General features: G+C 33.1%; 1 protein-coding gene across 3 annotated transcripts; it reads right to left on the bottom strand.

Moving 5' to 3' along the window:
• Positions 1–3,379: 3,379 nt before the first annotated feature.
• On the bottom strand, positions 3,380–6,236 carry LOC107830310 (uncharacterized). Of its 3 annotated transcripts, none has more exons than XM_075255013.1 (3): positions 6,115–6,236; positions 5,372–5,463; positions 3,380–5,244 (listed from the first exon to the last, which is right to left on the bottom strand). In XM_075255013.1, exon 3 carries the CDS (start codon positions 5,213–5,215, stop codon positions 3,830–3,832), a length of 1,386 nt encoding a protein of 461 aa, XP_075111114.1. In that variant the 5' UTR covers positions 5,216–5,244; positions 5,372–5,463; positions 6,115–6,236; the 3' UTR covers positions 3,380–3,829. The 3 variants fall into 3 exon arrangements, with proteins under 3 accessions (XP_075111114.1, XP_016513326.1, XP_016513324.1); XM_016657840.2 differs by having other exon boundaries at positions 5,741–6,161; XM_016657838.2 differs by having other exon boundaries at positions 3,380–5,463; positions 5,741–6,208.
• Positions 6,237–17,210: the final 10,974 nt, after the last annotated feature.

The following is a 17,210-nucleotide window of genomic DNA, read 5'->3' as shown; positions in this document are numbered from 1 at the left end:
TTTGAAACTATGGCTATTTTTGAATTTCTCCCCTTAACGACTAGTTAAACTAAAGTCTTATTCAAAAACCTACAAATACACACATAATAATCCTAAAAGAAAAATATAATGTAGAATAAAAAGGAAAGCAAAAATTAGGCATTTACAATAGCTACATGTATATATAGAGAATCAAAGATCTACATAAGCGAGCACTGCTACTAATTGCAACCGTGTAACTAACTCTGTACTGATTTTCAACTAACTTAACTAACTTCTTGAACATGTAAGATGAGTTAGAATTATAGCTGTCTGTACTTCTTATTTTCTTCCGGTATACTCGATACTTCTCAAATACACACTGGGATTGTTAGCATCCACATTTTCAACTTAATTTGGAGTCCACTGTGATTTAGCTTTGACATCTGCAAGCAAACGATTGGATGGAACTTCTTGTTGTAAGCTTATTTTGTCTCCACGTGAAGTGACGTGATGCAGTTAGTATTAAGACTTTGTATAAAGTGATTTGGAACTTCAACTAGTTAATTTAATCTACAAGCTAATCAAAGTCATACTGCAAAACGTACTGTACGTTCCATTCTCTTCAACTTGTGTACATCCGTGTAAATTGATTCAAAACTAGAATTTGCAAAATAATAATGTACTAAAGAACTTATTACTATATCTTCAAGTGCTTTCTTTTCTGGGAGGAAAATAATGTGAAGACATTAAAAGGGATCTTTTCATATATATGAAATTTTAAACTTATTAAAGTAGTGTTTTTCTTCGAGTTTTATCTAGGATTTTCTATTTACAGAAAGTAACTAAAGTCTTTTACAAAATCCAGTCAAAAGCTACAATTATAGACAACTTGAATAGAAATTTTTTGTTTCACGGAAGTCGGTCACCCTCCGTTTCAATTTATGTGAACTCATTTGACTGGGTACGAAGTTTAAGAAAAGAGAGAAGATTTTTGAACTTGTGGTGTAAAATGAGGCACATATATTTTGTGTGGCTATAAATCATTGCATAAAAGTAAATTGTTTCCAAATAAGGAAAGGGGTCATTCTTTTTTGCACGGACCAAAAAGGAAATAGGTTCACATAAATTGTTATACGAAGGGAGTAACTTATATGTAACTTGATACAATTTTTTTTATAGTATAAAATCCGGTAAAAAACTACAGTTTACATACAACGTATGTACAACTTATATATAATTAGGTTAGTTGTATATACTTTGTATATTGTTTGTATACCCTACAAAACATATACAATTTATTTATGGGTTTACAACTTATATACAATTAGGTTAGTTGTATATACTTTATATATTGTTTGTATTCCCTACAAAATATATACAATTTATTTATGGGTTCTTCTTCAAGTTTTAATCTGAAATTTCAACTAAACTAATACTTGAATCTTCACTAAATTTTCTCATAATTGAGATATAAACTCCAAAGGATATTCGCAATCATTTGCAACAACACCCAATCCAAACAAATAATAATTTTGCAAATTTCGATTTTCGAATTTAAAACTTAGAAGTTTTTTAATGATTGACAATGGAGTTTTAAATGAATTAACAGGTTTCTAATTCAACTTGCTCGCTTCTGATTAATACTCTTTAGTTTATTGATTCTAAAACAAAAAAATCAACGATCTTCCCTCTTGGATCCATGCTTCTCTTAGAAGCTTCCATGGCTATAACACCAAACAGCATGAACCCAAGGGATGTATATTTTCACTGAAGAGAAGCCAAAAACACAAGAATATAGTAAAAAGTAAGATGAAATAACCGAAATTGTAAAACTAAGAATTGCTTTGTAGGTAAGAAAGATTAAACAAAGAGTAGATGTTAAAGTAAGATAATAAACTAAGAAATTTTTTAATGGGTAACGAGAACGAAAGCACAATGATGAAAATATATTATTTTGTATAATTGGTAAATTATATATAAAATTATAATAAAATTAAAACATCTCTAGCGGGAGTAAATATATTTCTAATATAGTATAACTAGGTAAATTATCTATTAAAAAAAAACATTGTAAAGGACTATCTAGTATTACTTAGTTCTTTTTTTTTTTTTGGTTTGATATAACTTCTTGTGCTTTAATTATCTGTGGGGATACTTCAAAATCAATTATTCCAAAATTACTGAATTAAGTCAAAGTCAAAAAAAGAGTCAAAGTAACTTTTACTATAATCAGAAACCAAGTAATCCCGTGAAAATTGCACGGGGAGCCCTATTTGGTTGCTCCCATTTAACATATACCTATTTTTTTAAAGTTTTAACTTGTACCCACTTTTTAAACAACTTCAACCCCTTTCTCATCCTCATTCTCCTCCTTCGTTTTCTTCTTCTTCTTCTTCTTTCTTCTGCTGCTATTGGTGCTGCTATGAAACTTCAGTTCATGGGTTGATTGCCATAAATATGTTTATTAGATTATTTAAAAATAAATTATAAATAATTACGTAAGTTAGTAGACAATAATTTGTGAATATTTCCACGTGTGTAAGTTAGTAGACAATGATAATTTTGTCCTTTTCACATTTATTGTTTCCAAAATTTATGATTTTGATATTGTTGGCAATCTGATTATTTATCTAGTATGTTAGAAGCTTTTTCAAAAACTTCAGCTTATATAGTGCTGAAATTTTTACAAATGAACTAAATAACTTCAGCATCTTCTGCTGAAGTTTTTGAAAAAACTTTATGACAAAACTAATGAATTCAGGACAAAAAAACTTCAGCTTTAGTGCTAAAGTTTTTACAAATGAACTAAATAACTTCAGCATCTTCTGCTGAAGTTTTTGAAAAAACTTATCCAGGACAAAAAAAACTTCAGCTTATTTAGTGTTGATGTTTGTATAAATGAACTAAATAACTTCAGCATCTTCTGCTGAAGTTTTTGAAAAAACTTAATGACAAAACTAATGAATCCAAGACAAAAAAAAACTCTAGCTTGTTTAGTGCAATTACAAATAAAAACTTCAACAAATAGAGAATAAAATTTCAGCTACTATGCTTAAGTTCAGCAATTACAAACAAAAACTTCAGCAAATAGAGAACAAAACTTCAGCTACTATGCTTAAGTTCAGCAATTACAAACAAAAACTTCAGCACATTTGCTACTTCAGGCCCGTCTACTAGAATGCTGAAGTTTTGTGTGGTTGCCTTTGCTACTTCAGCCCCGTATGATGAAGTTACGCGGAAAAAGTGGGTATGCTTGCAATTTTTTTTGCAAAGCGGGCACAAGTTAAAACGTGACCCAAAAAACGATATAGATGCAAATCCCCGGTAATCCTTAGCCAGAGTCGTGATGGGTCAAGAGTGTCTAAACAAACAGACATGAACCATATCTCGAATCCTCACACATAATGGGCCTATGGGATGATAAAAAAGAAGGCTTCTTATTATAACCTTATTATTTTGGGGATTCTTATGCAAATATACAACCCAAATAAATAGTTTACAATCATTATAGCCTAATAAATTTTTATATCCAAAATAACTAAATTTCTGAAAAGAAGTGTTGTCTATTCCGATGTCATCTTTTATCTTTTTCCAGTTTGGTGGATTGTATTTATGTTTTGTTGAATGATCATCTTGATAATTGCTTTTGATTGTCGCTGCTTGTTCTGGAAGATCACTTGGTTCTTTTCCTACCATATATGATAGATAGCTGCAGCAATAGTCAACCTGTACACAATAGCATCAACACTCTTCCCTCGGCAATAACTTTCGTACCATAGAAGTTCTTCACTCCATTTCATAGCTGGTTTAACCATTCCTTGCCAGGGGCGGACGCAGAGTATAGAATACGGACGTAAATTATACAATATTAGCTATGGAAAGCCCATCTTTTTTCTTCAGGCACTCCAATTTGATCTATTAAGGATTCCAGGAACCATGTCCAGCTCTCTTTACACTCGGACTCCACAACTGCAATAGCTAATGGAAACATTTGGTTGTTCCCATCTCTTGCAATAGCTGTCATAAGTTGCCCTCCTAAAGGGCCTTTTAAGAAATATGCATCTAAGCCAATCATAGGTCTACAGCCTGACATAAACCCTTCTTTCAAAGCAGAAAATATGATGAACACTCTCTTGAAAGAAGACAGTTGTTGCAAAGAATATCTGTCAAGGCATAAGAATGCTGCAGAACCTGGATTTTGCTTCAAAACCATTTCACAATAATCCCTGACTCTATGAAATTGCTTATAAAAATTGCCCTTAATCCACTCAGTTGCTGTTTTTCTCGCTCTATACCCTTGCTTTTTAGAGATTATTACACCACATTTTCTCTTTACAGTTCTTCTAAAACCTTGTATGCTCCAGTTTGGCGCATCAAGAAGATCCTTCATGAACCTTTTGGCAACCCAAGTAGAATGGGCAATTTTATTCTTGAATGTCCTAGGGCACCTATGGGGCATTCCATAAAGAGTTTTAATCTGAAACGCAGTGGTCTTTTTCCAATAGCTAGCATGAATTCTCCATCCGCACAATCTTTTGCAATGTGTAATGACTTTATCACTTTCATTTTTTTCGAATCCAACTTCAAACCCATTCTTTATTGCATGTTGTCTAAGAGCCTTCCTAAATTGTTGAACTGAACAAAAACTCAAACCTGTGAACAATATTGGATTTTCCATATCAGTCTCTTCATTAAACCATTCAATATCCTTATTAGGAGCATCACACTTTGTCTCACCATCACCACTTAAGTCCTCTGAATCACTTCGAACACCTTCTTCAGATAGACCATCAGATCTTCCATAATATGAGTCATTATGGATATTTTTAATTACCGTGTGGTCAATATATGGCTCATCAATATCTCTTGTAATTCCTGAGTTGAGATTATTCTGTAAAAGTTTATTTATATCTTCAAATGAGTCGCTAAGAGTATCACCATCCACGAAGTATTCAAAGTCATCTTCAAAATTATTTTCTTCATCGCTCTCGGGTGAATATGTTCTATCTGAGTCACTATCCTCAACTGATTTATCCTCTTCAATGTTATTTTCAGCTGGTTCATTTGTCATATACACAACTACACCTCCCTCTCCTTGTGTATTATCCGCCAAAGCATTTCCATACCCCCCTGCATCATAAGAGCCAATTTCACCCGCAGCTTCAACATTTCCTCCAAAATCCGTCAAGTTCTCCTCAACATACAACTCAAAAGTATCAATATTTTTATGGTTTTTCACCATCTCTAATACCATTTTATCAGAAGTTAACAACACCAATCCATCTGCAATATCTTGGTTAGGCGTATTATAATATATAGGACAATTTTAAGAATAACCAAGTTCTTTCATTATAGCCAAAAGCTCTATATATGACAAACAATCAGGATCTATATTATGTACGGAGTGTACCTTTTCCCTTCCTCCTTCATAGTTTAAGACAGGATGCAATCCAAAAAATCCTCCATAATGAATTTCCAATGTTACCTTGTCCACCATAATTTCTGTAGGATAAGTAAAGTTTGAATAATTGAATTCTCATAATAATTTTAATATACAAAGAATGCACATAAATAAAATAACATTTTACATAGCAACAATTTTTTCATCTAATAGTCAGAAGAATCTCAATTTTTTTTTTATTTAAGGGGACTATCTTTTCTTGAACTTTGATATACGATTTTCTCTATTACATGAATGTTATGAATGACCTCAAAATAATAAAAAAAATTCACGCAAGGAAACTCAAGTATTATTTTGGATGAACATATTACACTTCACCTTATAGTAAAATGGCATGTTAGGCTAGCAAGACACAGGAAATCTTCAGATGAACGTGTTTGAATAAATTTGCATCGACTTGGTGCAAATGACGAGGACCCCGAGAATCCCAATTGAGAAGATATAGACAAAAAAAACCTAAAAGTGAAGCTCTCGGGTGGAATTCCTTGCTGTTGGATCGAATAAATATGGATTCGTCGATGAAAATTGACAAAGAAACAGATACTGGATTGGACAGATAAAACTTTACCCACTTGTAAATCAATACATATAATGAAAACATTCTTAAGTGAAAAAAAAAAAGTGAAACAGATGCGTAGTATCCGCTCACAAAATATTGAGCAAGAAGTTAATTTTGAGAAAGAATAGAATACCCCCATTGTTGCTGAGCAGTACCCATGGTTTCTCAACTGATAAGGCCGATGGACTCCATTCATACTGTAATATTTTAATATTTGCATTTTGTCCTTTTGAAACATAGAATGTGGCAAATAATATTATAGTAAGAATCATATCATATGATATCATATATCTATATCTATCTATACTATATTAAAAACAGCTTAGTAAAATGTTATTCGCGTTTTATACTTTTTAAAAATAAATTTAACTTTGGACAAAATTATAATTTAAGTTATTTTTCTAATATGTAGTACTTCAAAATTGATTAAAATTGTACTTGTCAAAACATTCCTTTATTTGAACTAAGTAAAAAAGTCCTAAATATTAGCATATTAATATAATTTATTTCCTTGTAGGTAACTTCAATTTCTGAACGCGAAACGTAGTTATCTTGCTTGTCCCAAGTTTTTGTCCATTTCTTTTCTTATTTTGGTATCAGTTCAGACTAAATAAATTAATTATTAATACATTTATCCGTTAAAGCTTAATACAACTATAAACGATAAATATATAAAATTTATCGCATACTAATTATCCATTCGTTTATTTTTCCATTCTATGTAGTTAAATTTGTGTCTCCTATTCCTAATCATGCAAAAATATATAGTTATATTTAGAATTAAAAAAGTAAATTTGTTGAGTTACATATTTCTTCATTTTATATTAGCTCAAAAACTTTTATATGTTGAGAAAAAAAAAATACGCAACATCTTTTTATAGCATTTTTCTTAATGTATTGGTGGTTGTGACATGGCTATGTACTAACAATATAAGTATTTTTTTTAAAACTATAGTGAGTTTAACTTGTGATAGCAAGTTAAAAATAATTTCTAATATACTACCAATTAATGCTTAGATGTAATTAGTTATTACCTTATAAATAAATTTATCGTATAAATAATTTGGCATAACCTCGATCTCTCTACAATTACCTTCTACCAACAAAAGTTGAAAATCTTTCTCAACTTAAAAGTTTAAAAACAAAGAAACATCTTATATTTCCCATTTTAGATTAAATATGAAAGATACAAAAAGTTTTTGAAATTTTAATTTGATGAGAGTTGTACATTGTCTTCATCTTTAATTTGGCAAGAAATTATAAATAATTTACTATGTTTTTATCATAGCAATAAAAATAAGATCAAAAGATATAATTAATTACCATGTACTAACTACTAAGTACAGAATATCCAATTCAAAAGAAAGTTAGAAGAATCCTATTTACTAAAATATATTTCCAATAAGATAGAAATGTCGCTCGCTCAAAGAAAACGCTTTTAGCGGTGCTTTTTATTGATTGAAATAGAACAAAGATAAAAAATAAAAATAAAAAGTATTTTCTCTCGATCCCTATTTATGTCTTTAGGATGAACTTGAAAATAACTATCCAAGACGTATTTTAGAAAAACTCTTAAATCTTCAAGGCTTACATATTCTTGCTAAAACTGAAAAGAAAGTGATAAAATTATGAAATAGGAATAGATTTTAAATTGAAGGATCTCTATAGGACAACTTCTTTGAGTTAACTATATAGAATCAATATTCATCCTTTTTTTCGGAACATATGTGTTTAATTTTATAGCTCAAACACAATTTCTCATATACTAACATTTATGAGATATTTTTTTTTAAATTACTCAATGACACAGGCACACGCGCAACGCGCGCACTACAAACATAAATATATAGAATCCCTACATGGGGGGGGGGGGGGCGATGCGGGAGAGGCATAAGTGCAGTTCGATTTTGTGGTGTATTCATTTGTAGTAAGTAGGGCCTCTTGCTTATTGATCAGTTCGCCTCCTTTCTATTGAAAAATCAGAATTCCTACGACGGTTTTGCCAATGAACGACGTCTCGGGCCGAATTGACTAAGCTAACCCACCCTTAAGGAGACTTTTCCATATTAGGAATATCATCAAATCAAGCAATTCATGAATTTGATTGTGAATACACAAAATTCCAAGTTCCCAAAGTACCTCTCTTAGATCTCTATAGTTCTTCCAAGTTTCTGATCTAAAATCTGGTTTATGTCTCGAATTATAGGGCTTAACTTTTGAATCATTATTACTTGGATAGCTAAACCTCTTTGCTTAGCTAATAAACAAAAGAACTCCATGTGTACCTTGTGTTAACATACAATAAACTTTTTACTACCTATATTTGTTTATAAGAAGTTTCTTGTTCACGCTCTCCTTTTTTTTTTAAATTATTGTGTTACTATATTCTTATTGTAATTGATGCTTTCTTTATTGTTGTTATTGATGATTTACCTATATATTTTAGTTGTGAACTTGAATCTTATATATTCGTTCATATGTTGTATCACACCATACTATGATACTTGAATCAAAGAAGATTTACGCAGTATTAGGTTGGTTAGAATTCACAAATTTTAGGGTTGTGTTTTAATTTCTCCTCTCTCTTTTTTCCTTTTAATTTAATGTTTTAATTATTTACATTATATACTTATATTATATGTCCATATATTTCTTTTCCCAAAGTTATCGAACCTACAATAGCTCGTAGAATGAATTCGTTAAGATAATGTAGTTAGGTTGTTTAACGTTCTTTTGACGCCTCTATACGAATTGGACGATCAAACTTCAAATTGAATTAGATAAATTAAAAAAATGTCGATTCTCACCACATTACTCACATCCAAATATGTAAGCCAGTCTGTTTGGCCAAGTTTTTGGGAAGTCAAAGATAAATATTTCTTTTTAAATGTGCTTATTTTGGAGAGTTAAGGTGTTTTGAGGTACTTTCGAATAGTGGTAGAAGCTGAAAAAAGTAAATTTTCCCTTAAACATGGCCAAAGTTCTTCTAGCTTAAAGTTATCCCTAGAAATTAATTTTGTCAATACAATTATATTTTCAGATAAAGTATTTTTTTTCATTTAAATGATCGTTGTATATACCTCTACATCAATTGCTATTGTAATAATTCATTCGTTAATTAATAGGCACAGAATAAACGTGCAACGTACGTACACTAAAACTAGTTATTTTAAAAGCATGAACATCCAAATTGAAATGTAAAAGACGAAAAGATCATTTTACTGTTGATGGACGGTTGTACCCTTTAAAACTAAAGCATCTCATGCAAAACAAATTTTTTTACGTTACCAGCAATACATAAGTGGAGGAGTTACAATTAATAATTCTACAATACAACTTCATCTTTAATGTAAATTGCTATAAAATAAAGACTGTAAAGTAAAGACAAGTATAGAGAGAAACTGATATATTGTTCGAATTCAAACTGATGTATATAATGAACTGAAATCTCCTCTATTTATAGAAGAAAGGAAGTTGTTGTGTAAGCTGCTACTGCAAGTTACTGTGTAAGCTGCTACTGCAAGCTGCTACTATACCAGATATGGATAATCTTCTACTGAGAGTAATGTTTATCCATAACGGAGTACTGAAAGGATAAGCTCATTGTACCAGGTATAGATAATCTTTTACTAGGGGTAATGTTTATCCATAACGGAGTACTGAAAGGATAATCTCATTATACCCGGTATGGATAATCTTCTATCGGGGGTAATATTTATCCATAACCGGGTACCAAAGTGATAAGCTTCTTCAGGAGACTTATTTCCAATAGAGTACTAAATAGATAAACATATTTACGGCGGAGTCCCATATGGATAAGCTTTTTCAGGAAGCTTATTTACAACGGAGTACTAAATGAACATCCATAATATAATATATTCATAACACTCCCCCTTGGATGTTCATTAAAAGATAATGTGCCTTATTAAAACCTTACTAGAAAAAAACCCGTAGGAAAAAATTTAGTGAAGGAAAAAGAGTACACATATTTAGTAATACGCATTGCTGGCTGCCTCATTAAAAACCTTATAAGGAAAGCCCTGTGGGAAAAACCTTAGTAAGGGAAAAAGAGTACAACGCGCATTTTACTCCCCCTGAAGAAAACCTTATTTCAAATATTTGAATCTCCGCATTCCAATCTTGTATACCATATTCTCAAAAATTGAAGTTGGTCAAGACAATCTACTAGATTGTCACTTGAACTAATTTGATGCACATCAATATCACAATTTCCCTGAAGATCATGTGTGTAGAATAATTCTGGTGAAATGTTCTTCGTTCTATCTCCTTTTATAAATCCTCATTTTAATTGGGCTATGCATGCAATATTGCCTCTGTATAATATTGAGGGTCTTTTATCACATTCCAACCAACATGTTTCCCGAATGAATCACTGATCTCAATCATATGCACTTCCTACTTGCCGGTTTGAGATCGAGTTTTATAGGGATTGGATAAATAACCTGCATCTGCATAAGCAATACGATCTGCACCACTTTTGTTAGCATTAGAAAGATAAATAAATGCACCATCTACACCGAAATAGAGTATTTAAGGACCAAGGAGTTCATCATCCTCTTCTAGAGGTTGGAACGGATCCTTATTCACTTCAAGTGATTGAATATCCATTAATTTACTTAATGGGTATACTTTGCCTATGTAAAAGCATTTTTAAGACCCTTTTGGAGCTCTTCTGAAGTTCCAATAAGATTTATGTCATCAACATAAATAATAAGTATAGCAAATTTTGATGATATTTTCTTTATAAAAATATATGTACAAATGATATCATTTATCTAACGTTCTTTCAACAAATTTTCACTGAGGCAATTATACCACATGCGCCCAGATTGCTTTAAACCGTACAAAGATCTTTGTAATTTAATCGAGTACATTTTTCGAGACTTTGAATTATATGCTTCAGGTATTTTAAATCCTATATAGATTTAATCAAATGAGTCATATAGGTTATGCCTTGCATTTAAATGGCATGACATCTCCAAGTGCCTGGACTACAGGTCTGATCCTCACAATCTTTTACAATATTGTGCACTATATTGTATCAAATATATCGTCGACGATCATTTTGTATCGGTTCCTAAGCAGCATAACTTGTTGAGATCTCATAACTTTCTTTATTTTCAGGTACCTGAACTTCTTCTGGAGTTTCATGAAATGTTATGTCGTGGGCTCTTCTAGAGCTCATTTCCTCCTCATTATGATCATTTTGATCATTTGCTCCTATCATTTTTCAAGGATTGTTACCTTTGGAACCGATCGATTTACCGTATTCATGCGTGTAGTAAACTTTATCCTTCAGGGACTTTAATTTTAATCGGAGCATTTGCAGCTGAAATATGATATTTAATTTTGGATCAGCAAATGCTTCTGGCATTAGACTTGAATTATCTTCTAAGTGAGGATCATATTAATGATAATTCGATTCATATAGCATATTTTTCAGTTGTTTATTCCATCTCCCAAATGTTAGAAAAACTAACATATATCCCCAATCATCTTTGGAAAACATATCTTTGTGTATTATGGTAGAGAAATTAATCATATACCACGCAATAAAAGATAATAAAAATATTTGATTTCTGATTCTAAATCAATTGTGAAGGGAGGACTTATCATATATTGTTGGTCTGATGCATACAAGTGTTGCTATATGCAATTTAGAAAATCTTAGACCAACACATGAAGCTTTGTTCTCATAAGCAATGGTTTAGCCATTAATAGGAGGTATTCACTGCTAAACCAGCTTGGATATAAACCAGTATTATCAGGATGAACTGTCTTGATTTCATAATCTGGGAATTATGCTCTTAATCGACAAAAGCAATTCCAAATACCAAACTGCAGGTTGACAATAATTTCACATGTAGCCATCTCATATATGCATCTATAAGTGGTTCACATGATAGGTGAACGGGCCCATATTCACCTTTTATATATTTTAGAATCAGGGGTCTTAGTCCCAACTTTAGCTGGTATAATCAATTTATTATGAGAACAAGCAGCACATGAGAATTCCTGAAGAATCTTCTAGTTCTTCAGTATATGCTTATATGAATTCTCAAATAACTCATTAAAAAATGGCAAATGAAAACTTCAAGTTATCATGGCATGTACTTTAGTAAACTTCTGATTTACTGTGGCTACATGATATAGTACAAATTAAAGAATAAGGCGGGTAACTTATCACATACATATTATTTTACCCCCTATGATTGTGAAAACATGAAGATTATCAATCTTCCAATCATTTGTAGTCTCAATATGATAGCCATTTGTATTAGTAAACTTCGGATTTATTACAACTTATGTTTTGACCACAATCATATAATATGAATGACATATTTGTATACAAGCTATTCGAGAGCCTTCATTTATTATCCACAATCTAATATTTATCGGACACTACTGGTGTCATGTGTCTTCTAGACAAACAGTTAGCTCTTTAGGAGCTTTTGATAAATTTTGTACTACCAAATATTGCTCAGACACTTCTGGTGTCATGAGAGAAAATTATAAACAAATGAACAATAGAAAGACAATACTAAATTTACAAATGTAAAAGATTAAGATTTTCAGTATTTCTACCACCAACTTTGTGATAAATATCTCCTTCAGGGAGAAACACCATTAACATCTGAATATTTCATATCAAATCCGCAACCACATAGTCATTACATCCTTCGGGGAAAGATACATGAGTTGTTATTTCCTTCGGGGAACTCGATAACTATCCATAACATATTAATGTGGTTGTAGTAGAAAATATTCTACAAGAATGCTTTTGCCTTAGAATGATACTTAATAAAATTATCCAAGATGTTTTACGTACAACAGGTACGTGCGGCAATGATCTTTATGCCATAAAAATGATATTTGTGTTCTTTGTTATTCTACCTCGTCAGGAGGTGAGTTGTGGTATTTCTTCATTCACTCCAGGAAATGAAAATGTGCTTCAAAAATAACTTTGAATAGCTCATTATTTTGTTAAGCACAGAAAAATACAGTTTTATAATATTTTCCTGCTTCAGGAGAAAATTTCGATTGTTTTACTACTTTAGAGCAAATTTAAAATACGAAATATTAAGTATATATTCTCTCAATCATATTACCTCTTCTGGAGGTGAATCATAATATATTTACATTAAGAGCGTGTTCATATTTATGACTTATTAATATTGTCACATTCACTTCAGGGAATGAATTAATATTATGAAAAGTTCTCATCCTTCGGGAAATCGAACATAATTATCTGAACGTGCATTAATCACATCAAATTGTGATGCTTCAACCTCTTTTAAAATATCTACTACTTCAGGAGCAAATCGAGGCGTGCATTTAATATAGAGAATATCTATGTAGCATATCTTTAACTGTAACCATAGAAAGCCTAAATTATCACTTCTGGTGGTCATAAGCATATACCACTTCTGGTGGTTAATAAAATTTAGTTACAATGAGATATACAAAATATAACCACTTTTGGTGGTTGTATATTTCTTGCAAACTCTGCTGGAGTTTAAGTGGATCTAACAACGTTATCCACTTTGTAATCCTTTATTAAGATAATTAAGATGAAAACAAATATCAAAATAGATATTATATATGTAGCATATAACCGAGCTAAGCGATGATAATTAAAGTTTACTTGGTACATAGCCTCTTCCATCTTCAAACACACAGCTTCAAATTTGTGGTATATGTTTCCAACCCATGATACCCTTTTCATATCCATCGCATAAACCTTTAACAACTTTCCGTGGATTCAACGAAGTGAGTGCTTATTCCTTGGTTATCAATTGTGTAACATCTGAAACGATACTCACCTCAAGGAGCGTCGACTGAAAAAGAAATTAAATTCAAAGTTAATGCTCAAAGTAGTAGAGTCTCGTGTTGATAACGTGTTATAAAATAAAGACTGTAAAGTAAAGACAAGTATAGAGAGAAACTGATATATTGTTCGGATTCAAACTAATGTATATAATGAACTGAAATCTCCTCTATTTATAGAAGAAAGAAAGCTGTTGTGTAAGCTGCTACTGCAAGTTGTTGTGTAAGCTGCTACTGCAAGCAGCTACTATACCAGATATGGATAATCTTCTACTGAGAGTAATGTTTATCCATAACGGAGTACTGAAAGGATAAGCTCATTGTACCAGGTATAGATAATCTTTTACTAGGGGTAATGTTTATCCATAACGGAGTACTGAAAGGATAATCTCATTATATCCGGTATGGATAATCTTCTACAGGGGGTAATATTTATCCATAACCGGGTACCAAAGTGATAAGCTTCTTCAGGAAGCTTATTTCCAATAGAGTACTAAATAGATAAATATATTTACGGCGGAGTCCCATATGGATAAGCTTCTTCAGGAAGCTTATTTACAACGGAGTACTAAATGAACATCCATAATATAATATATTCATAACACAAATTATATATAATGATCATTCTTTAGAGAATACTTACTAGTGAACGAAAATGACAAGTATCTCAATAACGGAGGCATTAGATTAGATAAATACAGTTACAAATTAGTGAATGCTACTTCTGATTCTAATATTGGGCAGCTACCTTGCTAACTCCGATGACTCTGTCACTGAGTAATCAACATCCGCTACCGAGTTCAAAAATACCTGAATCTACACACAAGGTGCAGGGAGTAATGTGAGTACGCCAACTCAGTAAGTAATAAAGGTAAATGAAAGCTGAGCAGTAAGAAAAACACGTAAACCACGTCAAAATGCTACAATAAAAGCAGGATATTTCCAACATAGTACAGAAATCATTTACTTCAAAAATCATGCTCAGTTTCAGTAAAAAACCCTTTTAAAATAACTTTCAATAGTTTCAAACGAGTGATAAGACAATGAGTAAAACTGATAGAAAACGTAACCAGCCTCTCGGGCAAAACATGTATCACATACCGCCCCTCGGGCATATCATCAACAGAACTAGCCCCTCGAACTATATCACAATCACTCGTAATCAGCCCCTCGGACATAACATGAATCAAGAACCGCCCCTTGGACAACAATATGAATCAAACAACAGCCCCTCGGGCTACATCACATTACTCACACTGGGTACCCGCGCTCACTGGGGGTGTACAGACTCTGGGATGGGCCCTTTATGACCCAAGTGCAATAACAAGTCATCTCGTGGCATAATCAATATATCACTCACTCAGGGTACCCGCGCTCACTGGGGTGTACAGACTCCGGGAGGGGCCCCTTACGGCCCAAGCGCAATATCAAGTCATCTCGTGGCATAATCAAATAGGCTCTCGGCCTCATATCAAGCCACCTCGTGGCATAGCAAATCAGGCCCTCGGCCTTATAATCATAATGTATACCACACTGTTGCGGCGCGCATCCCGATCTCATAATATCCTCACAATACAGGTCGTCGACCTTACTCAGTCAGAAATCTCTCGTGCCACTCGGGCAATAGTAAAAACATGATGCTCAGCCCAAAATATCATTTAAAATATCAAAACGGAGTAAATATGGCTGAGTTATGAAAACAGTAGAATACAGCATGACTGAGTACAAATATGAAGTAAAAACAGTGAGGCATAGTAGTAAAAATCCCCTAAGGGTCCAAACCAATTGGCACGAAGCCCAAATATGGCATTCAGCCCAAAACATGGTAATAATTTCCAGACACAATGATATCAAACAGTTTACAATCAAATACGCGACTTAACAATCATATGGGATGGACTAAGTCACAATCTCCAACGGTGCACGACCTCACGCTCGTCATCTGGCGTGTGTGTCACCTCAAAGTAGCACAATGATGTGAAGTCCGAGGTTTCATACCCTCAGGAGAGACATTTACAATCATTACTTACCTCAATCCGGTCCAAACTCTAGCCCGTGAAGCCTTTGCCTCTCGACTCGGCCTCTGAATGCTCCAAATCTAGCCAAAAGCAGATTCATACCATCAAAATATGCTAAGGGAATAAAGCCCATTCGAAAATATTCAATCTATCCCAAAAATTCCGAAATTGGCCAAACCCGGCCCTCGGGCCCACGTCTCGGAATCCGATAAAAATTACATCAATAGAATCCTTACACTTTCACGAGTCTATACATACCAAAATCATCAAAATCCTACATCAAATGTCCATTCAAATCCCCAAAAGAATTCTCAAACTTTTCTTCCATTTTCCCCCAATTTCCACTCTAATTTCTCAAATTAAGTGATGAAATTCAAGACTAAATCATGGAATTAAACCAAATATGAGTGAAGAATACTTACCCCAATAGCTCCACTAAAAATCTCCTCAAAGTTCACCTTCTCCCGAGCTCTCTAATGAAATTTCGAAATTATGGACCAAACCCTCGATTTTAAAAATATAAACTGACTGCCTAGGTATTCTTCATCACGAACGCAACATCACCCTCGCGTTCGCAAAGCTCAAAGCTTCACTGACCAAATTCGCTCCTTCGTGAATGCGAGGGCCCACACGCGAACGCGATGACCACACGGCTCGACCCTACGCGAATGCGAAACACCAATTGCGAACGTGCAGCCTTAAACTCATACACCTTCGCGAACGCGGTACCTACATCGCGAACGCGAAGAACAACTTGACTGCCCCTCTCATTAACCTTTCGCGAACGCGAAGAAGGATTTCTCTGCAACAAAATACTAGAAAATCTGCCAAGTCCAAAGTCCAAAAATTGATCCGTTAACCATCCGAAACACACCCGAGGCACTCGGGACCTCAACCAAACATACCTACATATCCCATAACATAATTCAAACTTGTTCTAACCTTCGAAATGCTCAAAACAACATTAAAACACCAAATTTGCATCGGATTCAAGCCTAAGAATTCCAAAAACTTCCAAATTCCGCTTTCGATCAAAAAGTCTATTAAACCTCGTCCGAATGACCTGAAATTTTGCACACACGTCACAAATGACACAACGGACCTATTCCAACTTCCGGAATTCCTTTCCGACCCTTATATCAAAATCTCACTTATCAACCGGAAAACGCCAAAATTCCAATTTCGCCAATTCAAGTCTAAACCTTCCACGGATCTCCAAAATACATTCGATCACGCTTCTAAGTCCCAAATCACCCAACGGAGCTAACCAAATCATAAAAATTCCAATACGAGATCATATACTAACAAGTCAAAAACTTGGTCAAACCTTTCAAATTGAGAACTGTTCTTCCAAATTCATTCC

Source organism: Nicotiana tabacum, chromosome 6 (assembly GCF_000715075.1).
Source record: "Nicotiana tabacum cultivar K326 chromosome 6, ASM71507v2, whole genome shotgun sequence".
Taxonomy (NCBI): Eukaryota; Viridiplantae; Streptophyta; class Magnoliopsida; order Solanales; family Solanaceae; genus Nicotiana; species Nicotiana tabacum.
Note: the sequence above shows the minus strand (reverse complement) of the source record. Positions and strands in the feature narration are given on the sequence as shown.